Source organism: Lepidochelys olivacea (genome assembly GCF_965140295.1).
Source record: "Lepidochelys olivacea isolate rLepOli2 genome assembly, chromosome: 9".
In the NCBI taxonomy this organism is placed as follows: Eukaryota; Metazoa; Chordata; order Testudines; family Cheloniidae; genus Lepidochelys; species Lepidochelys olivacea.
The window spans coordinates 36,477,874-36,502,139 of record NC_140419.1 but is presented as its reverse complement, the minus strand read 5'-3'; the positions used below and the strand labels follow the sequence as shown (position 1 = coordinate 36,502,139).

At 44.5% G+C, this 24,266-nt stretch overlaps 1 protein-coding gene across 1 annotated transcript in view; it reads right to left on the bottom strand.

Annotated features, from left to right (window-relative positions):
- Window positions 1–1,733, bottom strand: part of CUL3 (cullin 3) — a 102,695-nt gene extending 100,962 nt beyond the window's left edge. Inside the window, exon 1 of the mRNA XM_084638902.1 lies at window positions 1,352–1,733. Within this exon, the coding sequence (XP_084495028.1) occupies window positions 1,352–1,417 (66 nt within the window). The 5' untranslated portion in view covers window positions 1,418–1,733. The remainder of the gene's footprint in view (window positions 1–1,351) is intronic.
- Between the last annotated feature and the right edge of the window lie 22,533 nt (window positions 1,734–24,266).

The window sequence follows — 24,266 nt, the reverse complement described above, 5'->3', positions numbered from 1 at the left end:
ATAAACACTAAAAGCCAGTGACTCAACAGAGCGTCTCCTTTTTAACGTGTGTGTGTGTGCACACATACACACACACTTGCAGGAAATCACGAAGGACGACTGAAGTTTTCATATTTCTTGTAATGCTAGAAACCATTAACAGCAGTCTTTGTATTCATTTGCTCTAACCTTCAACTGAAAAAACTGTTTAAGCACCAGCACAGATTTATGGCAGTACAAGGTAATAACTAGGCCCATTCACTGAGTAACTAATGTGGCTGGCAATCTCACAGCTGGATATATGAAACAATCCTATGAAAGTTACACAGAGGCTATGTTGCTACCAACTCTTCATGTCACCTGACATTTTACCATCTGACCTAAAATCCCTGCAACATGAAGTTGCAGGAAAACTAGCTCAGAGATGGATTTATAAGACTCCTTATTTTTTTTTTAATGTGCATCTATAACTTCTGATTCCTTGTCTGAGAGTCTTTCATTGGAAACTGCATTAAATATATTTTCATAACATATTTGCATAGGTTATGAAAAGGGAAGAACCGCCACAGGTGCCGGTTCCTCTGAATGCTTCTTGCTGGGATGGGATGGGAGGGGTCCCCCTCAACTGTCTGTAATACCCACTCTTCCAATCCCAATCCCCTGTAAATGCCTGTGCTGCTCTCCCCCAATTCCCAATCCCAGTTTCTGTAAAGTGCGTCCCCCCCAAGCTCCAGTGAGTGCCTGTGCCACCGCCAGCCCACTGAGCACCAGTACCACCAGCCACAACTCCAGTCAATGCCCATGCAGCCACCCCCGTCCTGGTGCCATCCCCAGTAAGTGCCCATACCACCCTCCTTCCACCAGTCCAAGTCCCAGCCCCCAGTGCCTGTGCTGGCCCTCCACACCCCTCAGTAAGTGCTCATGCCGCCTCCCCTTTCCCCCCCAGTAAATGCCCATGTTGCCACCTCACCCCTCAGTCCCGGTCCCAGTCCTCAGTGGGCGGGACTGAGCCACCCACCAGTGCCAGGCGCAGTACCAATGCCGCCACTGCCCCCCAGTGCCGGTCCCGGACCCGAGTAAGTGCCAGGGCCGCCGCCCCCCCAGTCCCGGTCCTTCCTCCCCCGCCTGGCCGCGGTGACAGGTTTCATTGTGCTGATAACAGATGGGGGCACAGAGCGTGTCATCCTCCTCCTCCCCCCGGCTCCCCAGCCCCCCAACTCCTTTCCCCTGCCCTCCCCCCGGTCCCCGGAGTTTCTCCCCCTCGCCCCCAGCCCGCCCCCCGCGGGGAGCAGGGTGACACACCGGGCGGCTGCGGGGCCTGCGGCCGGGCGGAGGCCGGGGCCTGGCGCGGAACCGGTAGCCGGGTACTCACGGGGAAAGCTCGGATCCGCATCTTGGTGTCCTTCCGGCTGCCCGTCCCCTTGCTCAGGTTCGACATCTTCGGACCCGGCTCGAGCGGAGCCTCCTGCGGGGTGAGGGGGGGCTGCGGGGAGACCCCGGGCAGGAGCCCCTGGCGACCTTCACTCCGGGCGGCGGCCCCCGGGGGCTGCGGGGCGGGGAGGAGGGAGGCGGCTACGGGGGGTTGTGGGCGGCGGCGGCGCAGGCCCCTGTCTTCAGAGGCGGCGGCGGCGGCGTTTCCTTCACCCTCGTCCGCCGCGATGGCGGACAAACATCGCTCAGTGCGCAGGGCCAAGCGCCCCCCCACCCCTGAGACAGATCCGGCCGCGGCGGCAGGAGGGGCGCGGGGAGGAGCAGGGCGGGCGACGGGGTGGGGGCTCCGATGTCTAGATCTCGCGAGACTTCGCTCCGAGCTGTCACTGGCTGCAAAGGGGCGGGTGGGAGAGGGAAAGGCAGGAAGAGAAAGCGCGCTGGGGCAAAGGTGGCCGCTGATTGGCTGAGTGAGGCGCGGCGGGGGGGGCAAATGCAGAGAGGGTCCCGTGGCTGGCCTGGAAGAGGGGGGAGCGGTGGTGGGATTCGGGGGAAGGGGTTCCTTAGCAACCCCAGCTGCTGTAAAGAGCCTGTCAGGAGTCTCTCCGGGCCCGTAGACACCACAGACTGAGGTTCTCCACCTGCAGGTTTGCGGCGCAGAGGGTCTTCGATGAAACTCACTGCTCACCCCTCTCTGCGACAAACAGGTGTGCAGAATCCCCCTGTGCAACTCTTCTAATTTCTGCTCCCATCTATAGTAGAAATAAAGCAGCTTTGCTAAATGTAAGGTCTCGTGCTCACACAAGAGACCACTGGAATTGCTCTTAAGTACCAGTGGTGTCAATCAGAGGGGAGATAGGGTGGGTGAAGAATAGCAAGATTGACCTATGAACTGCTAGTAGCCCTAATGCCCATCTTGGTCAATGCCAGCTATGTTATGTATACATCTTCAAATATTCCTACAATAAAGAAAGTAGTAACTAGTTTTTTTGGGAAATAACCTTCAGTAATAGGGGTTCAGGTTCATGTGCCATGACTACTTCTACCTTCTATCCACCCACAGCCTCCTTCACGCTAGTATGCAAGCTTGTAGTATAAGGGCCAGGAATGCCTGCTCTAGTAGGTAGAGAACAGCTCTGCATGGGGACTGACTAGTATGCGTTTATCAGAGTAGAAGCCGCGTTAGTCTGTATTTGCAAAAAGAAAAGGAGGACTTGTGGCACCTTAGAGACTAACAAATTTATTTGAGCATAAGCTTTCGTGAGCTACAGCTCACTTCATCGGATGCGTGCAGTGGAAAATACAGTGGGGAGATTTATATACACAGAGAACATGAAAGGTGAACATGAAAGGTGGGGGAGTAGCACTGTATGTAAGGGAGCAGTATGACTGCTCAGAGCTCCGGTATGAAACTGCAGAAAAACCTGAGTGTCTCTGGATTAAGTTTAGAAGTGTGAGCAACAAGAGTGATGTAGTGGTGGGAGTCTGCTATAGACCACCGGACCAGGGGGATGAGGTGGATGAGGCTTTCTTCCGGCAACTTGCAGAAGCTACTAGATCGCACGCCCTGGTTCTCATGAGTGACTTTAATTTTCCTGATATCTGCTGGGAGAGCAATACAGCGGTGCATAGACAATCCAGGAAGTTTTTGGAAAGCGTAGGGGACAATTTCCTGGTGCAAATGCTAGAGGAGCCAACTAGAGGGGGAGCTTTTCTTGACCTGCTGCTCACAAATCGGGAAAAATTAGTGGGGTAAGCAAAAGTGGATGGGAATTTGGGAGGCAGTGACCATGAGTTGGTTGAGTTCAGGATCCTGACACAGGGAAGAAAGGTAAGCAGCAGGATACGGATCCTGGACTTCAGGAAAGCAGACTTCGACTCCCTCAGGGAACGGATAGGTAGGATTCCCTGGGGGACTAACATGAAGGGGAAAGGAGTCCAGGAGAGCTGGCTGTATTTCAAGGAATCCCTGTTGAGGTTACAGGGACAAACCATCCCGATGTGTCGAAAGAATAGTAAATATGGCAGGCAACCAGCTTGGCTTAACGGTGAAATCCTAGCGGATCTTAAACATAAAAAAGAAGCTTACAAGAAGTGGAAGGTTGAACATATGACCAGGGAAGAGTATAAAAATATTGCTTGGGCATGTAGGAATGAAATCAGGAGGGCCAAATCGCACCTGGAGCTGCAGCTAGTAAGAGATGTCAAGAGTAACAAGAAGGGTTTCTTCAGGTATGTTGGCAATAAGAAGAAAGCCAAGGAAAGTGTGGGCCCCTTAATGAATGAGGGAGGCAACCTAGTGACAGAGGATGTGGAAAAAGCTAAGGTACTCAATGCTTTTTTTGCCTCTGTCTTCACTAACAAGGTCAGCTCCCAGACTGCTGCGCTGGGCATCACAGCATGGGGAGTAGATGGCCAGCCCTCTGTGGAGAAAGAGGTGGTTAGGGACTATTTAGAAAAGCTGTACATGCACAAGTCCATGGGGCCGGACGAGTTGCATCCGAGAGTGCTAAAGGAATTGGCGGCTGTGATTGCAGAGCCATTGGCCATTATCTTTGAAAACTCGTGGCGAACGGGGGAAGTCCCAGATGACTGGAAAAAGGCTAATGTAGTGCCAATCTTTAAAAAAGGGAAGAAGGAGGATCCTGGGAACTACAGGCCAGTCAGCCTCACCTCAGTCACCGGAAAAATCATGGAGCAGGTCCTCAAAGAATCAATCCTGAAGCACTTACATGAGAGGAAAGTGATCAGGAACAGTCAGCATGGATTCACCAAGGGAAGGTCATGCCTGACTAATCTAATCGCCTTCTATGATGAGATTACTGGTTCTGTGGATGAAGGGAAAGCAGTGAATGTATTGTTTCTTGACTTTAGCAAAGCTTTTGACACGGTCTCCCACAGTATTCTTGTCAGCAAGTTAAAGAAGTATGGGCTGGATGAATGCACTATAAGGTGGGTAGAAAGTTGGCTAGATTGTCGGGCTCAACGGGTAGTGATCAATGGCTCCATGTCTAGTTGGCAGCCGGTATCAAGTGGAGTGCCCCAGGGGTCGGTCCTGGGGCCGGTTTTGTTCAATATCTTCATAAATGATCTGGAGGATGGTGTGGATTGCACTCTCAGCAAATTTGCGGATGATACTAAACTGGGAGGAGTGGTAGATACGCTGGAGGGCAGGGATAGGATACAGAGGGACCTAGACAAATTGGAGGATTGGGCCAAAAGAAATCTGATGAGGTTCAATAAGGATAAGTGCAGGGTCCTGCACTTAGGACGGAAGAACCCAATGCACCGCTACAGACTAGGGACCGAATGGCTAGGCAGCAGTTCTGCGGAAAAGGACCTAGGGTGACAGTGGACGAGAAGCTGGATATGAGTCAGCAGTGTGCCCTTGTTGCCAAGAAGGCCGATGGCATTTTGGGATGTATAAGTAGGGGCATAGCGAGCAGATCGAGGGACATGATCGTCCCCCTCTATTTGACATTGGTGAGGCCTCATCTGGAGTACTGTGTCCAGTTTTGGGCCCCACACTACAAGAAGGATGTGGATAAATTGGAAAGAGTCCAGCGAAGGGCAGCAAAAATGATTAGGGGTCTGGAACACATGACTGATGAGGAGAGGCTGAGGGAACTGGGATTGTTTAGTCTGCAGAAGAGAAGAATGAGGGGGGATTTGATAGCTGCTTTCAACTACCTGAGAGGTGGTTCCAGAGAGGATGGTTCTAGACTATTCTCAGTGGTAGAAGAGGACAGGACAAGGAGTAATGGTCCTCAAGTTGCAGTGGGGGAGGTTTAGGTTGGATATTAGGAAAAACTTTTTCCCTAGGAGGGTGGTGAAACACTGGAATGCGTTACCTAGGGAGGTGGTAGAATCTCCTTCCTTAGAAGTTTTTAAGGTCAGGCTTGACAAAGCCCTGGCTGGGATGATTTAATTGGGGATTGGTCCTGCTTTGAGCAGGGGGTTGGACTAGATGACCTCCTGAGGTCCCTTCCAACCCTGATATTCTATGATTCTATGAGTCTATGAAACAATGGGTGTTACCATACACACTGTAACAAGAGTGATCAGGTAAGGTGAGCTATTAACAGCAGGAGAGCGTGGGCGGGGGAGGAACCTTTTGTAGTGATAATCAAGGTGGGCCATTTCCAGCAGTTGACAAGAACGTGTGAGTAATGGGGGGGGGAATAAACATGGGGAAATAGTATGCATTTGAAGGTCACATGGCTAAATTGAGCTTCAGTACTACAGTGATGAGCACAGTATAAGGACCTACACAGAATACTTTCTGTTCAGTATGACAGGCATGCTGCTTTTACTAGTATTTTTTCAAGTGACATGATCATAGAATCATAGAATCTCAGGTTGGAAGGGACCTCTTTGTATGGCCCTACCCACCGTGTTCCTCCCCGCATCCCTCCTGCCACCTAATTGACAATACCTACCTGCCACTCAATTGGAACCTCTTAATAGTAGTACATCTGCAGTACTTTACCCTCAAACCAAACAGGAGACTTTGGAAAAGTTGTCTTCACATACACATAGTGCCAACAGGGATCAAAGCAGGAGTGGTTGAGCAGTTACTGTGGAGAATTTCAATTCAAATTGAAATGTATGTGCCACCCAATTAGCCCCTTGTTTAGCTTCACACCTTCAGTAACTACTTTCAGACCACCTCACTGAAGCAATAATCCTCTGCGTTACAGTCACAGTATAAAAAACAAAATAACCGAGACTGTAAGGGGGCTGAAATAAGACAAGTTTATTTAAGAACAGTGATACAATGCACACTTTCTATACACACTGCCATAGGAAACCAACCTTCAAAACCTTCTACTATTTCCATTCACTGAAGAGCTGTGTGAATTTCCTTCCAACCTCAGGTCACACTAATGGAGAAGCGCGTAGCGATTGCACTGTGGAAGCTGGCTACTCCAGACTGCTACCAATCAGTCGCTAATCAGTACAGAGTGAGAAAGTGAACGATTGCACTTGTGTTGACAGAAGTCTGCAGGGCTATTAATCGCATCCTGCTCTGAAAGACCGTGACTCTGGACAATGTGCATGACATTGTGGATGGCTTTGCACAAATGGGCTTCCTTAACTGCAGAGGGGCGATAGATGGCACACATATTCCAATTCTGGCACCAGACCACCTAGCCATCAAGTACATTAATCGCCAGGGGTATTTCTCAGTGGTTCTCCAGGTGCTTGTGGATCACTGTGGGTGTTTCACAGAAATTAACACAGGCTGGTCCGGAAAGATGCATAACTCATGCATCTATCAGAACACTGGTCTGTTCAGGAAGCTGCAAGCAGGGACTTTCTTCCTGGACCAGAAGATCACCGTAGGGAAAGTCGAAATGCCCACTGTGATCTTGGGAGGCCCCGCCTACCCCTTAATGCCATGGCTTATGAAGCCATACGCGGGGCAACTTGACAGCAGCAAGGAGCTGTTCAACAAAACAGGCTAAGCAAGTGCAGAATGACTGTTGAGTGTGCTTTTGGCTGTTTAAAAGCCCGCTGGTGCTGCCTCTATGGAAAGCTGGACCTGGCCGATGACAATATTCCTATGCTTATAGCCACATGCTGTACGCTCCATAATATTTGTGAAGGGAAGGGTGAAAGCTTCACTCAGGGCTGAACTGCAGAGGCTCAGTGCCTGGAGGTTGAGTTTGAACAGCCAGAGACCAGGGCTATTAAAGGGGCACAGCCTGGGTCCATAAGGATCAGGGATGCCTTGAGGCAGCAATTTGAAGCTGAAAGCCACTAATATTTGTTGCTATGCTCGGGATTGCACTGCTTGTAATGCTAGGAGGTGATTGGTGCACATGATGCAATAAGGGGGTTTAACATAATTGTATGTTGCTTTGCAGTGCTCTTTTTGCTTTCATTAATAGAATAAAGATTGCTTTCAAACCAACACAATTCTTTTATTAAAAGACAACAACCGGAGGAGAGACCAAAAGAAAGAAAAAAAACATCAGCAGTGAGGGGCATGGGGGAAGGAAAGGTCCCAGGAGGGAGAGGGGTCCCAGGACAGCTAAAGATTTGTGTATGTCCAGGGATCATATTCAACCTCCTCCTTTGGAGTACTGTGCAGTGGGTACTGTACTTCAGCAGGGCCAAATTGCAGAGGGATGGGTGTTGAGTACAGTGGAAGTCCACAGTGCTGGACTGTGAGGGGAAAGGAGTGGAATGCCGCGGGTATAGACTGGAGCCAGGAGGTTGATAAGCACTCCATAACCTTTAAGAGCCGCTCCGCTGCTTCATTCTGGTGTGCTGCATTCTCCTTTTGGTCCCTCTTCTCACTGTCCTGCCACTCCTTCAATTCCTGTTTCTCGGCGGCGGAGTGCACCACACAGAAAGTCCTCCTTCATTCTTCTTGGCCACTTTCTTATTCTGCACATTCAGCTGCCGATAACAAAGAACGAGGCTGGGCTCCCAATGTCGTCTCTGTGAAGTTTAAACGCAACATTTTACAGAAGCAGTATTGTTTGCAACACAGAGAACACTGATTCAGTGATTTAAAGCACAGCCAGTACTCACACACCTGCCACTAACTGGCTGACCCCAGGCAAGCACACATGAGCCACAAGACCCGCAAAATGGTGAGTAGCCGCAGGGTCAGGGTAAATCACTCTTCCCAGACCCTGCTGTACACTGGGCACATGGCTCTTGGGGAGAGCCAGCACTGTAGGGGGGGCTGATAATCATTCCTGTCCCCACACTTTCCACAGGATGTGATCATTATGGCAGATGTTTCACTGCTGAGGGTGAGCAGGGAATCAAGGGGGGCGGCTTCCATCCTGCGGCTTCCACCCTGGCCCCTATGCAGCTCGCCTGTGTGCAGCAATGGTCCTCCCTCCCCTTTTCCCCCATGACGGCACAGTGGTGCAGGAAAGTTACCGTTAATGGGGCAAGAAAAAAAGCAGTTCTGCTGAAGAACGTGTGGCAGCAGATTGCCCAGTATCTCCACGAGAGTTTCCTGGAGATCTCTGAGGGAGATTCCCGTGAAGTGAAGGAGTCAGTCAACAGCCTGTTCTGCCGCTCAGACTCGGCATGTGGTGGGAGACAAGCCTGCTGTCTGCAACCCTCCTGCCCCCAACAACTCGCTTCAGCAATTCCCAAAATCAGATCCACTTACCAGGGACCTCTTCTCCTGTTTGCACTTCGCCACTCTCTGACAGCTGTGACTGGCTACCTTCCTCCAGGGTAGAAAAGAGCTCCTGGCTGCATGCATCTCTGGCCTCCGAGTCTTCCTCTGCCTCTGGGTCCTCCTCCCGCTCCACATCCTCGTCCAAGATTTCCTTCTCCTGGCTTGGTCCACTCTTGACTGGCACATTAGCCACTGAAGTATCCACAGTGGCCTTCGCAGTGGAGGTGGGGTCGCTGCCAAGTATTGCATCCAGCTCTTTGTAGAACCGGAAGCTTGTGGGTGTGTGTTCCGCAGCTCCTTCACTTTGACCCTGCACTGCAATGTGTCTGGGTCATGGCCCCTTTCTGTCATGCATCGTGAAATCTGTCCATAGGTATCATAATTCCTACGGCTGGAGCACAGTTGGGACTGGACAGCCTCCTCTCCCCAAATGCTGATAAGGTCCAGCAGCTTGGCATTGCTCAAGCTGGGGATCGCCTGGTGCATGGAGCAGGCATGGCCACCTGAAAAGAAGAGCTGAGACCACTGCATGCATCACTGAGCAAACAGGAAGGGGACTTTCAAATTTCCAAAGGAATTTACGGGATGACGATTGGTCACCTGAGCGCAGGGCAGTAGAGTTCAAACCGATGACCAGAGAGGCGAGAACAGGCATCGTGGGACACCTCCCGGAGGCCAATCACAGTCCTGTAATCGCCATGGTGTCTACACTTGCACCGCAGCGCTGTAGCCCTGGCACAAAAAGCTGTATGCGTCTTGTTGGGGTGCTGCTAAGTGGCTTGGCAGTGTTTACACCTCGGGAGTTACAGCACAGAAAGCTGCTTTACTGTGCAGAAATCTTCCAGTGTAGACAGGGCCTTACAGCGGCACAGCTGCATTGGTACAGCTGTGCCATTGTCAGCTTGTGAGTGTAGACATAGCCTAGCTCCTAACAGCATCCTAACAGAAAACATCCTAACAGAAGATGTCAATCCATAAAGCAGGGGTGATGTAATAATGAAATATTGTTTTCGACAACAGCGTTTGTATGCTTGGGCATGAACACAGTACTAACGTAGATTCTAGTGCATGCAAGGATACCTGGCAATGAAATAGTAGATAAAGAAGCAAAAAATGCTTTTAAACATGGAGAAAATGATATAGAGATTCCTCTCAGTATTCAGGAATTTAAAAGGTTAATTAAAAAATGATTTAAAAAGGAATGGTAAAAATTGTGGACCACGGATAAAAGAGGAAGAAGATTGATTCTATGATATATGCCCCAAAATAGAGGATAATGCACTATTCCAAAGTTCTGAGCAGATCAGTGAAGTACTCATATTTAGACTGTTAACTGGTTACTGCGGTTTGAATAACAATTTGTATCTATTGAAGAGACACTAAGATGGGTTATGTAACACACGCAAGGTTAAAGAAAACAGTCGATCACCTGATTTTGAAATGTTGGCAGTGTTCCCAGGAAAGAAAGGCTGTTTCTGAAAAATTTAGAAGCTTGAAGGTGACAAAACATACTATGCAGAGTTTAGTGAGCATATCAGGAAACTGAGTAACATTAAAAAAGCTCTGCTACATATTTTATGGGCCCAGAGCAGGATAAAAAGGTGTATTGGAATGCACATATGAGGAATATAGTAAGTGGCAGTTATAGACTCAGAAGCTGTGTCTGTTTCTCCATAAAGAAGAAGAAGAAGAAGAAGATTTAAATCCAAGTGGAAGCAAAATTATCACAGATTAATGAGGCAGAGAGAATTTAATCCAAACAAGGAAAAAATTAATTCAGAACAGTATCCCTACAAATTTAACTTGCTAGAATAGGGGTGGGCAAACTACGCGGCCCGTCAGGGCTTTGGATCTGGCCTGCGGGATTGCCAGCCCCTCACCACTCCCAGAAGCGGTCGGCACCACGTCCCTGCGGCCTCTGGGGACATGAGGCAGAAGGCTCCGTGCAGTGCCCTCGCCTGCAGGCACTGCCCCCCGCAGCTCCCATTGGCCGGGAATAGGGAGGTACCCATAGGCGAGGGCAGCATGTGGAGCCCTCTGCCACACCCCACACCCCTCCTGCACCCCAGCCCCCTCCCACACTCTGCACTGCTCCTGCACCCCAACCTCCTGCCCTGAGCCCCTTCCTGCACACTGCACACTGCACCTCTCCCACCCCGCACTCCCTCCTGCACCCCTACCCCCTGCCCTGAGCCCCCTCCTGCACCCCTCCCTGCACCCCTGCCACACCCCACACCCCTACCCTGAGCCCCATCCTGCACACTGCACCCCAACCCCCACCCGAGCCCCACATTCATGGTCCTGCATTCAATTTTCCCACCCAGATGTGGCCCTTGGGCCAAAAAGTTTGCCCACCCCATGCTAGAAGTTACCAACATTGCCCCAGATACTTCTGTAACAATGTAGAAATTCAAATTCAAAGCAAACATACAAGTATTTAAAGGGACATTATTGACTTTAAAAAAAAAGACCACACTCATTTTGAAATTATATTTATTTGCTATTGTTATACGCAACTCCTAGGATTACTGTAAATGAATAAGATTAGTGAAAATATTTCTCTTTTTTTTAGAATTTGATTTCAATGGAAGTTAGGATCCTAAATACTTCTTTGAATCTGGGCCAGAGCTATCAATCTGGTAAACATTTATACACATGCATAACTTAATGTAAGTATTCCCATTGACTTCGATGGAAGTATTCAAGTGTTTAAAGTTTGATGTGTACCTAAGCTTTTTCAGGATGGGGGGGGTGTCTTATTTTCCTGTTTGTTTAAATGTAGTAACAGGGAAGAAAAGCATTTACAAAAAGAAAGAACTGTGACTGTAAAACCCCAACAATTTGTTGGGGGATTAAAGAGTGGGTGTGTCTAAAATTTATTCTGATTTATTTGTTTAATTGTGATTAGATTTTAAGTGAATAGTGTCCCTTTAAATATAACAAATCCTGTAAACCAGATAATATTACAAATTGTATCCTGAAACATTGGACTGCTCATGACTGTGCACTATAGAAATGGTTTATCCTAATTTTTTGGACTTTGAGATGTGCTCAAAGGGATCAGTTCCTGCAATATAAAAATGGACATCTGTCAGACTATCAACTACAGAGATACATCCATGTTAGCAGCAGCACAAATAAATTGCTCTCCAGCAGCATCAACAAAAGACTATTAAAATAGCTAGCCAATAACAACATACGAACATGGGAACCAAATCTGATTTCTGATGGTGAGCACCTGGAGAAAAAAAAAAGAGTAAAGATATTTGCTTGCTTCATAAAATTTTACTGGTCTATATTTAAATATGCTACAAAACAGAAGTGATGGTAAAACACATGACATAATTTAAATCCATGTATCAAACCATCAGTTTCAAAATAAAAAATAAACAAAATGCAGAAAAGCTTTCAGGTAAGAAAAAGGAGTGTGACTAAGATGCAGTCTCACCCCTACTTTGTCAAGTTATCTATCAATGACCTAACTTCACTGGTGTAAACCACTAGTGTAGACAGGGTTTCCATCAGTGCAGCATGATCTCTACTGGTGCAGTTTATTCCAGTTACTCCCTTAAAACATTATGCATCATTTTGTGCTGTACAAGTCAACCCAACACAAACGTCAGTCTTGCAGAACGAGATCTGCACCATGTTCTGATCAATTCCAGGTGGACTGTTGCCAGTCAGCGTTCATAGGGTGAAAGGCAAAGATCATGAGGATGCTGTAATTAGGACATCACATAAGTGGCTCTGAACAGGTTTAACCAGACAAAGCATATTAATAATAAATGCTAAGGCTGTACAACCTACACTACCTTCCCTTTCAGTTCTAGACTCACTTGAAAAAGTAATATAAATAGATAGCCCTTAATGGACTAGGTCTACTCTAGCTCCAGGAACCACTTCTCATTCCAAGATCCAAGATGGGATTTGCAGTCACCTGGTACAATATGGCTGCAAATGCACTAGCAAATGGAGAACCTCTAATTCACTACCATTGCCGTTCCACTGGTGGTAACAGTGGTGGAAGCTGTTGTGTAGATAGGATTCAGCTGTTTGTCGTTTTTAACAGAACACGGTATAAATGTCTGAGTCCTCACTGCATTACTGTCTCCACCAGAGATGGAACTGCTGTGCTGATGAATGACAGATCCTCAATTTCCAACTGTTGATAGACTAGCATATTTTGGCCCTGTTTTCCAGCAACGGTACTTTTGCACAAGTGCTAGCATAGAGAAATCTTACCTACTTTCACCATTGTGTCATGAAGATTTGGTCAGAGCAAGTCTTCTATGCTAAAACCATAGCAGAAAACTTAATGCCCATGTTACAGCAATTGCTACCACCAACACTGTAAGGTGCACTGATGGTAGCAATGGTATAAGTGCTAATGTAGAGGGGGCTTTGGCATTTTTACCTCTTTATTTGACTCAATAAAGAATTAAAAGGATGGTACTATAATTAATGCCATGGGTTTATGGAAAATAGATCCTATCAAACTAACTTGATATCTTTCTTTAATGAGATTGCAAGTTTGGTTGATAAAGGCAATAGTGCTGATGTAATATACTTAGACATCTATAAGACGTTTGACTTGGTACCACATGACATTTTGATTAAAAAAAATATATATATAAAATTAACCTGGCATTCTTTAAATGGATTAAAAGCTTACTAATAGATAGCTCTCAAAAGGTAATTCTAAATGGGGAATTATCATTGAGTTGATGTGTTTCCAGTGGGGACTGGTTCTTGGCCCTAGTGTAATTAACATTTTTATCAACAACCTGGAAGAAAACATAAAATTACTGATAAAGTTTTCAGAGAACACAGAATTTAGAAGAGTGGTAAATAATAAAGAGGACAGATCACTTGATACCTATAAGCAGGATGTGAGCAAGCAAAGTGGGTTTTAATACAGCTAAATGTAAATGTAAATATCCAGGAACAAAGAGTGCAGCCATACATACAGGATGAGGGACTCTATCCTGGAAGCAGTGACTCTGGCCTTGTCTACCCTGACACTTTACAGCGCTGCAACTTCCTCGCTCAGGGTTGTGAAAAAACATCCCTCTGAGTGCTACAAGTTTCAGCGCTGTAAAGTGGCAGTGTAGACAGTGCACTAGCGCTGGGAGCCGTGCTCCCAGCAGTGGTAGCTACTCCCCTCATGGAGGTGTTTTTTTTTATAGCGCTGGGAATGCCACAACTACACAGCCATGTTAAAGCACCGCCACGGCAGCACTTTAACGTTGCTGGTGAAGACATGTCCTCTGAAAAAGATTTGGGCGTCATTGTGAATAATCAGTTGAAAATGAGCTCTCAGCATAATGCTATGGCCAAAAACAGCTAATGCAGTTCTGGGATGCATAAACAGGGGAATTGCGAGTGGAAGTGGAGAGATTGTTTTACCTCTGTGTTTGGCAGTGGTGGGACCACTTCTGGAAAACTGTGTCTGGTTCTGGGGCCCACCATTGAAAATTACATTGATAAATTGGAGAGCATTCAGAGAAGAACCATAAGAAAGATTAGAGACTTAGCAAACATGCCTGATAGTGATAGACTCAAGGAGCTTAATCTATTTAGTTTAACAAAGAGAAGGGTAAGGGGTGACTTGGTCACAATTTATAAGTACCATCATGGGGAACAAATATTTGATAATGGGCTCTCTGCTAGACTGAAGAAAGGTATAACATGTTCCAATGGTTGAAAGTTGAAGGTAGACAAATTCAGACTGGAAATAAGGTGTACATTTTTAACAGTGACAGTAATTAACTATTGGGACAATATGCCAGAAAATTCCAGTGTGTAAAATAGGAATAGTTGATTTAGTTGGGGTTGGTCCTGCTTTGAGCAGAGGGTTGGACTAGATGATCTCCTGAGGTCTCTTCCTACCCTAAACTTCTATGATTCTTTGAATAGTATTAAATAATACAGTCAAAACAGATTTCAATATGCATCATATTTATTTCAGAAGCAGTTGCTACTTCTCAGGAATAAACTTTACTTCAAAAATATACCTTAAATTACAATTTAATGTTGTAGAGCAACTATGAATATCACATTAATCCATGGGGGTGCTGGACCTCGCAGACCTGTGGCCTTCCTCCAATTGCTCACTATATTCCAAAGTAGCATTGCATGATCTTTGGCCACGTGTCCAGGATGGACAAAAACACCCTAGCACACTCTGCTCTCAAACTCCATTGATATATGAAGGGGTGCACATCTTTACCCTATGTGGTGTCACCTGTGGGGGCTGTCCCAAAGATATGTGGATTTTCAGGATTAAGCCAGATCAGGGAACTTCAATCTACAATGCCATCAACTGTGGTCACTCTGGCTGCTGCAATGGCCCTCAGTAGACTATGCATATTTGATGACGATGGGTGATGGAGTGTTTTTTGGAAACGGCCAGCAGCCAGGGTGATATGGGTAAAATCCCAGCCAAGCAACTGGTTCACTGTGTAATACTAGGTCACAATGACCAAGTCATTGACCTACAGGTCCATGTACCTCACTGAAGCCTAATTGATTAAAAAAAGAAAGAAACAAACAAACCAAGATTTTTACAGAACGTGTGATAGTCAATCTCCCCTCAGTTTTCCTGATGATATCAATTACTGAAAAGGGGCAAAAGTACAAAAAGTGTGCTCACTAAGAACATTAAGTAGGGAGACCTAAAATGACGAAAAATGTGCTTCATAGCTCACACCATAAATTATCCATTTTTATACCTTATAGTGCATCAGAGCTGTTTTTCACATTCACTTGGCAATAGGTATTTCTGATTACTTTTCTTTGTTCTATACAAGCATTGTTCAATAAACCAACTATAGACGAAAGCACAGACAAATAGATAAGCCTTTGGTTGTAAAATTAGCCAAAGACTCTATATATCTAAGTCCCAAATTTTTAGAATTACGTGAGCATAATTTGCAGATGCAGTTGTACTGATTGTACATTCCAGTTACCAGATGGACATCTAACTGGTACTTTCATGCAAAATTACTACCGTTGTCCATGTAATTATGCGTGTATAGTGTGTGTGTACATTTTTTGTGAGCTTATTAATAAGGACACTGAATTGGCAGTGAATTCTAAAGACGAAGAGTATGTTTTGCAAGGTGCTATATACCAAATATTAAAATCAGCACCTTGAAGGTTTTCAGAAGTTCTAATTTAGCTAAGTTCAGTAATTGATCAGGGATATAGGAAACCAACAAGTCTCAAAGGAATCAATTGTGTGAGTCTTCATATAACTTTAGAATTTCAATACATCAATAGACCAGAAGCCAGATTCCTTGTAATTTTGAGTCAGAAATTATGTGTAATTCAAAAAAAGCCTGCATTAAAATTCCAGATACATTTTTCTTGGGGAACAGTGAAGGGGGAGAAAGAAGCTCTTTCAGATGTTTCATTTTTTCCCTTTTCCAGTGCTTCCAGGAAATATAAGCCTTATATTTTACCCTACACAAAGAATAAATCATATACTTTCAGTGTGACTGACTTATTTTACACTCAAGGAAACAACAAAACAAGAAAGCACAGAAGTAATGTCCTCAGAGATGGCACGGCATGTTAGTCCTCTGTAAAATACTTTGTCTCTCCCACAAAATGCTTATTGTTTCTTGAGACAGCATGCTTTTAGAAATGTAAAGATGCAGTATACAGAAGACAAACTCGTAACAGTTACACAGCTCTATATATTAGAATAACATTCATCTTGTACGTTTCAGAGTAGAAGCCGTGTTAGTCTGTATTCGCAAAAAGAAAAGGAGTACTTGTGGCACCTTAGAGACTAACAAATTTATTTGAGCATAAGCTTTTGTGAGCTACAGCTCACTTCATCGGATGCATTCAGTGGAAAATACAGTGGGGAGATTTATATACATAGAGAACATGAAACAATGGGTGTTACCATACACACTGTAACGAGAATGATCACTTAAGGTGAGCTATTACCAGCAGGAGAGCGGGGGTGGGGGGAACCTTTTGTAGTGATAATCAAGGAGGGCCCCTTCCAGCAGTTGACAAGAACGTCTGAGGAACAGTGAGGGGTGAGAGGGGGGAAAAATAAACATGGGGAAATAGTTTTACTTTGTGTAATGACCCATCCACTCCCAGTCTCTATTCAAGCCTAAGTTAATTGTATCCAGTTTGCAAATTAATTCCAATTCAGCAGTCTCTCGTTGGAGTCTGTTTTTGAAGATTTTTTGTTGAAGAATTGCCACTTTTAGGTCTGTAATCGAGTGACCAGAGACATTGAAGTGTTCTCCAACTGGTTTTTGAATGTTATAATTCTTGACGTCTGATTTGTGTCCATTTATTCTTTTACATAGAGACTGTCCAGTTTGACCAATGTACGTGGCAGAGGGGCATTGCTGGCACATATCACATTGGTAGATGTGCAGGTGAACGAGCCTCTGATAGTGTGGCTGATGTGATTAGGCCCTGTGATGGTGTCTCCTGAATAGATATGTGGACACAGTTGGCAACGGGCTTTGTTTTAAGGATAGGTTCCTGGGTTAGTGGTTCTGTTGTGTGGTCTGTGGTGGCTGGTGAGTATTTGTTTCAGGTTGGGAGGTTGTCTGTAAGCAAGGACTGGCCTGTATCCCAAGATCTGTGAGAGTGATGGGTCGTCCTTCAGGATAGGTTGTAGATCCTTGATGATGCGTTGGAGAGGTTTTAGTTGGGGGCTGAAGGTGATGGCTAGTGGTGTTCTGTTATTTTCTTTGTTGGGCCTGTCCTGTAGTAGGTGACTTCTGGGTACTCTTCTGGCTCTGTCAATCTGTTTCTTCACTTCATTAGATGGGTACTTCACTCTGTAGTTGTAAGAACGCTTGATAGAGATCTTGTAGGTGTTTGTCTGTCTGAGGGGTTGGAGCAAATGCGGTTGTATTGTAGAGCTTGGCTGTAGACAATGGATCGTGTGGTGTGGTCTGGATGAAAGCTGGAGGCATGTAGGTAGGAATAGCGGTCAGTAGGTTTCCGGTATAGGGTGATGTTTATGTGATCATTGCTTATTAGCACCGTAGTGTCCAGGAAGTGGATCTCTTGTGTGGACTGGTCCAGGCTGACTTGATGGTAGGATAGAAATTGTTGAAATCATGGTGGAATTCCTCAAGGGCTTCTTTTCCATGGGTCCAAATGATGAAGATGTCATCAATGTAGCGCAAGCAGAGTAGGGGCATTAGGGGACGAGAGCTGAGGAAGCGTTGTTCTAAGTCAGCCATAAAAATGTTGGCATACTGTGGGGCCATGCGGGTACTCATAGCAGTGCCGCTGATTTGAAGATATACATTTTCCCCAAATGTGAAATAATACAAATACGTCTTGTAGTTTTCTGGTTTTCCCTGTAGCTAATATCCTGTTTTTAATGGTATTTGCCCCTCTTATTCTTTAGTAAGGGTCAGTTTTGATTGTTTCCTCTATGTGCCTCTAAATAATTACTCTTTAATAGACAGTAAAAACTACTGTTGCTTGGTTGACATTTCTTTTCAGATCACTAGTCTTTCCTGTTTCTTAGCCTTTAAGTACTGATTACAGTTCATCACCATATTCTGCCCATGTTTTGAAATCAGTGAGAGGCACATCTCAGGGCTAATTTGGCTCTTGTATTTTATTCTGAAGTAACAATTCACTTATCTGGCTAGTGAATTTTGTTTTGATGCCCTTAGTTTTGCTTTATTCACATGAATCAGTTGACTCTTCAGTAACTACTTTGATTTGGAATACTGTTAGAAACCCTAAGAATTTTATTAATACAGTTTATATGCAATTTTGAACAATTCCTCAGATGAGCTGCATTTCACTTGGCACACTGTAAACTTTTATTTCCATTGATTAAAACTCATGCATGCTATTCATTAATTTGGGTCAATGTAACTTCTGACATCAAAATAAGGGTAGCATGAATATGCAAAAAAAGGTCATATTCTAGTCAGGATGGGGATTAATTATGTTAATTCAAGATGTGCAAAAAGATTTTAATTAATCTTTTTGCATACGATTACTCCTTTTCAGTTCATTCTAACTGAACCATAGCCAATTGGTGTGGAAGTGCCTGCAAACCCCCAAATTATATACATCTATCATTTCCCTGTTTCTGGTTCCTCTAAACCAGGAGCTATAACATTTCTTATGGCTCTGATATACAGAGTAGCAGATATATTATGTCTACATATTACAAATAGGTCACCTTTAATTTGCCTAGGTAAAGAGTGGCTTAGGGCTCAAACCTGCATCTACTGATGTCACTGAGCAGACATTCCCACTGGTTTCAATCTGTGCAGAAAAAAACCATGAATCACATCTGTGGACCATGAAATCAGATGAGCTTCTGTGGACCATGAAATCAGATGAGCTGGATCAAAGCAATCTAGGGCTCTAGGTACACCATGACACAGGGCTGCCTGTGGTCCTGCACTTGAAATGGCAGTGGCAGTGGGGCCTTTCTTCACCTCCCAGAGAGGCACATGGAGTGGCATGGATCCCTCTTGCTCCCCACAACCACCAGCAAGGGTCTCACCTTTCTACTGAAAAGGCAGGAATAGCAACAGAAAACCTCAGTCTATTCCACAGCAGCCAGGGAGTATCTGCTTGGGTATGAGCCTACGACATTCTTCCCCTTCTGTCACACACAGAGTCCTCTATGCCAGTAAGTCTTGGAGTTAGCACCCATTAAGATGAATGAGGCAATTTACACCTTTCAGACCTATAGTTTCAGGCTGTTTGCAGACTCAGGCAGACATGGCTAGAACAGCTATGACCAAGTCATGTTTTCAAGCTGAACCCCAACTATGAGTGCTAGAAACCAATTTTTTTTTAAATAAAGCTTAGATTCTGATCTAGTCACGTGCCTCCAGAAACTGAAACACTAGTACCTAAGCCTTAATATGGTCCCGGAAGTAAATATAGGGACATGTGATAGCCAGAAGTCCACATTTCCATCAAAGAATATCTGTGGAAAATAAGAGAGTCTTCCTTTTAACTTTTGCAGTGAAACTAGGACGTAGTACTTGTAGGAATATTTCTGTGCCATGAAGTAAATATTCATGGCACTGGATTATGCAAATATGTGGGCCAATACTTAAAAATAAACAACCTTAAAGTTAAGCTCCCAAAGTCATAATTAGGCTCTGAGATAAGTTTGGTCTGATTTTCAGAAGTACTGACCACCAGTCACCACTGGAATCAATCTGATTTTGTGCAGCCTCCATTCCCAGACTGTGTGCTTGGCCCTTTTGAAAAGTCAGACCTAAGTTATTCGTAAACCTGACTTTACGCCTCCATTTAAAAAATAATCTTTGCCGTTGTGTCCAAGAAACATGGTACTGTCAGGACTGAACAAGGTAAGTACAGCTCTTATCATGGCAAACTCAATGGGTAAGCAGCAGGTAACAAAGTACTGAGAGGCCAGTTTTCAAACTCAGACATGCAGCACTGTATCCAATCATATTCCAAAAACATCTCCAGCTCCTTTCTGCACTATTTTGCAGTCCTGGTATTGACTTTAGCAGCCTTTTTTTTTTTTTTTTTTTAAATTCCATTTGCTCTTTATATAAGGAGCTTCTGTCTGAATCTCTTATTAATTAGTAGCCTCTTCAACATTTCCAGTGACATCTGGTATTGCATTCATTATCACCTATTGGACAGTTTTACTACTGTAACTCTAATACTTTGGCTTTCTAATATAAATAAATAAATAAACAAACCAAACAAACACCACCACACCTCTCCCCCTAACCTCACCAACTCCTTTTTTGCCTTAAATTAAACAAGCATCTTGAAGAAAGTCCAATATAATTATCTTAATGAGCCCAGTCTGAGGATGGGGACTACAAAAAACAATCAGCTAGAGGCAGCTTCCAGCAAGTAATAAAAAGAAAAAGAAAAAAAATAAAGCACACTTGCAGAGTTTTGCTCGGCTTTGACCAGACTACTCTGAGTGATTTTGAGGTCATGCTCCTAAAACTTTGCACAATGCTTTAACAATACAGAAGTATTAATGGAATAAATCAGAAATGGAAGTTTCCAGCTAAAGCAAACCATGGCTAAAAGTCCTGTTAGAGGGGGGAAAAAATTATGATGGAGCATATCAACATTGTACTAATTTAAAAGAAAATACATTGAGGCCAGTTGGTAAATCCAGGATAAGAATTAAAATCTAAAGAACAATAAATGTATCAGTTTAAACTGGAAGCGGTTAATGTTGGTTCCTGCATATTGCAGTCATTCATAGACTGGTTTAGACAATAGATCTTATAAAAGTTATAGGCTCTTCTTTGTAAACCTTAGCGTGAGGAGTGTTAAGGGCAACACCCACACATATGGATAAAGCCAGAACAGATGTTTACACCTACAAGATCTAGGTTTCAGGTTCATCACTGTGCACAGAGTTTTGAAAATCAGTTGTAATATACTATATGCATGGTCTACAAGTCACCTTTCTGCTCCCTATGTTTTTGCCTATCTGGGGGGCCTGCCTGGCTGTTCTAATTTATTTTCTGGCTGAAAAAAGTGCCCTATAGGCCATCCACTGGCCTATCGTAGCAAGAGTGTATGTATGATGCCCCAGCCATGCACCTCCTTCTCCTCCCTACCCCTGACATGTTCCTTAAGTGAGTGCTCTGTTTCTGCAGGTCTATATTAATAGATAATTGCCAGAAGATACTCCTTAAGAACATGAAACACAACTTCTGAGTTTTGCTTGCTCAATAAAACATGTGCTCTGCAAGTGGCTTCCTCTCCACAGGCCCCCCCAGACAGCCCAAGTACACAGGGGGCAGAAAGGTGACTTACAGCCACCTTGGGTTCCCTGTTTCCCTTGCATCAAGCATAGGAACACAAAGTAACAGATAATTGGGTCCTATGTGGATTACAAGCCCAAGTTTGTCCATTTCAGAAAAGGGTGTTTTTTCACTTTTTTGGCCTGAAGAGGGCCTGGGAGGTTCAGACGGAGTCTTTAGTAGATGCCATTTGGTCATTTAGTTTTATATTTTGTACATATGTTTTGGAAGCTGGTCATGAGTGCACTTTAATCTATACTTGTAAGGGGCTAGAGAAGTTATAGAGTCTGGCCTTGACTGCCTGTGCATTGATGTATAAAGAACTGGTGTTTTTCTCTTTATTATATGGATGCTGCTGCAGGTCAGGGCTGGATACTACTAGCTTAAGGTATGTGTACCTGCAAGAGCAGTGACTGCAGTTCAGTTACTGAAGCTTTCAGAGAGTTACTAGTAAAAGACATAATTTAGGGTCTGTCACTGTAATGGACAGATTAAAGGTGTTGGTACTATAGATTTGGGATTAGCCTTATCAAACTTTTTTCAGTAATTGCACACTTGCTTTCAGCAAGTAGCAAAGTTAGAAGCACACCAGCTAGCCTATACATGTCATAGGACAGCAGAGTTTCCACTGAGTCATCTTACACCATCCAGCAAGCAGTTGGACAAAACAGCAAAGCAGCTGATGGACAGGTTGGGGCAAGCCTCCTGTCTCTTAACTCTGTTTAATGGCTCTGTTGCTCAATTCTAAAGTCCCACCATAATCTTTATGCTTGTATGCAGCTGTTTTAATAAAGTAGGTTGTCCTGAAGCCAGAGTACAGGTCTGGTGCCCAGGAACTCCTGAATTACACTCTTGACCTGCCTCCATCACCCTATGCTCCCTTCAGCAGGAGACACTACATCTCATTTTCCCCCTCCTGAAAATAGAAATACCACCATTTACCAGGCTCACAGGGGTGTTTTGTGCACTATTTAATATTTGTACAATGCTTCAAAGATATTCTGTACAGAATAGCCAAGAACTAGTTTTTACTTTATACAATGTCTCATAAAAAGTGCTAATTTTTAAACAAATCAGTGATCCGTTTTTCCACAATTACTGCTATTTAATGTCATTGGTAAGAGGTCAGACATCCTAAATACTTTAAGTTTTGTCAACACCATGAAGTTGCACCATGTTAGAACATGTTAACTAACTCAATGTCAAATGGCCAATGTTAAGGACACGTACAAAAATATGTAAAAACAATAAGGCCAAAGAAGACTCTCCTGGATGCCAGAAATCTGAAGCAGAAGACGAAAGGTTAGTAAAAGAGCAAATACCTGTAGTGATCCTTCAGGCATGATAGTAGTTCCATTACATTCTATACAGGATTACACACAAAAACCTATATTAAGAAGATACTGAAGTTGCAAAGTCAAGCACTCAAAAGTCAAGAAATGCCAGAATTAAGGTTGCCTGTGCAACCTTAGTTCAGCTTCTTTGTTCATATTCGTTAGGGTACAGTCTTCCAGCCTCCTTTCTCCTCAGCTTCTAATCCCCATCCCCTCGTCCCACTCTCCTCCCTCCACCATTGCCATCCATCACCCCCCTCAGGTCTGTTTGCTATCCTCTCCATTTGACAGAAACCGCTGCGTGCGCAGAAGAAACAAATCTCCCTTTTTTCAGTTCCGGTACACAGCACCACAGTGACCTGCAGCAGCAGCTGGGATCACCAATTGTAGAGCAAGTCCTACTCAGCCTTGAAACAATGGGCTGGAGCATGCCCAGTGGGGATGGAATCTTCAGAAAATTTAACTGCCATATTTTGAGCATGTGCAAACTAAAATTTTTCAAAGGTTGATAACTTGGCAAAATTTGGGTGGATGAACACGGGAACAACAAAAGGCACATCCCCAACTGCAGAGTGACCCCCTCTGCCAAATTTAGAGTCCCTGCTACAAAATGGGGGGACTAGAGCTACTCAACTAAACAGTTTAAAGGTCGTTGGGTTTTTTTTAAAAAAACATGGACAAGTCACAATTTCCCCAATCTCATTCTCAAACAGCAGAGCCATTTTTGCTGGAACTTTCCAAGGGAAGTTCAGCCTTAGACTAACACCTGGAATGGAAAATATCAGTCTACATTTTTTAAAGTTTGGCAAAGCTATCAACAACTGAAAATAGGGTATTTATATGGGAAGTATTGGGCAACCTTTTATGTTGGCAACACTGGAAGTGATGCCTACAATAATATTTATACCTAATATCCCATATCCATATTTTAAATCTTTTGTTGTTTCCACATGATCCAGACAGGTTTTTAGCTGGTCAGTAAGTTTGGCCACCCCTGGACTATACCATCAATCTCAGCTAAAGATCCAGTTCTACAAATCCCTACTTGCACAAGTACTCAGGTGAGCAAAAACTACTCATATGAGGAAAGACATGTGGAATCAGGCTCTAAATTAGTTCACAACTAAGACCCACATTTTCAAAAGGAAAACTTCCCTGGAATTGAGCAAATATTGTTCTTAAAGGTGCTGCAGATGCAAGCAACTTTCTCTGAGTCACAGAATCTTTTATTGTCAGGATTGTCAGATGCCTTAGTCTCCCTGCTTATCAGTAATCTCCCTCTCACTCATGGGGCAGTTTAATTTATCCCTTAAGCTAAATTAGGAAAACCACACCCCTTACAGAGCAATTTAAAATCCAGAAAAACAATCTCTCCTACCAGCGATTCAGCACCCTGTTTGTTTCCCTCTCTGGGCCACAGCCCTTCTTCACAAGTGTAAACAATTCCCTCTTTTGATGCAGTGGGCGGAAAGGGGCTCTCCTGTCTCTGAAGTCCCAGCTGTGGATCCCCAAATAGAAAGTGCTCAGTTCACATTCAAAGCTCTCTTGACTCATGTTGTCAACTGCCTCTTCCTCCACTCTGCTAGT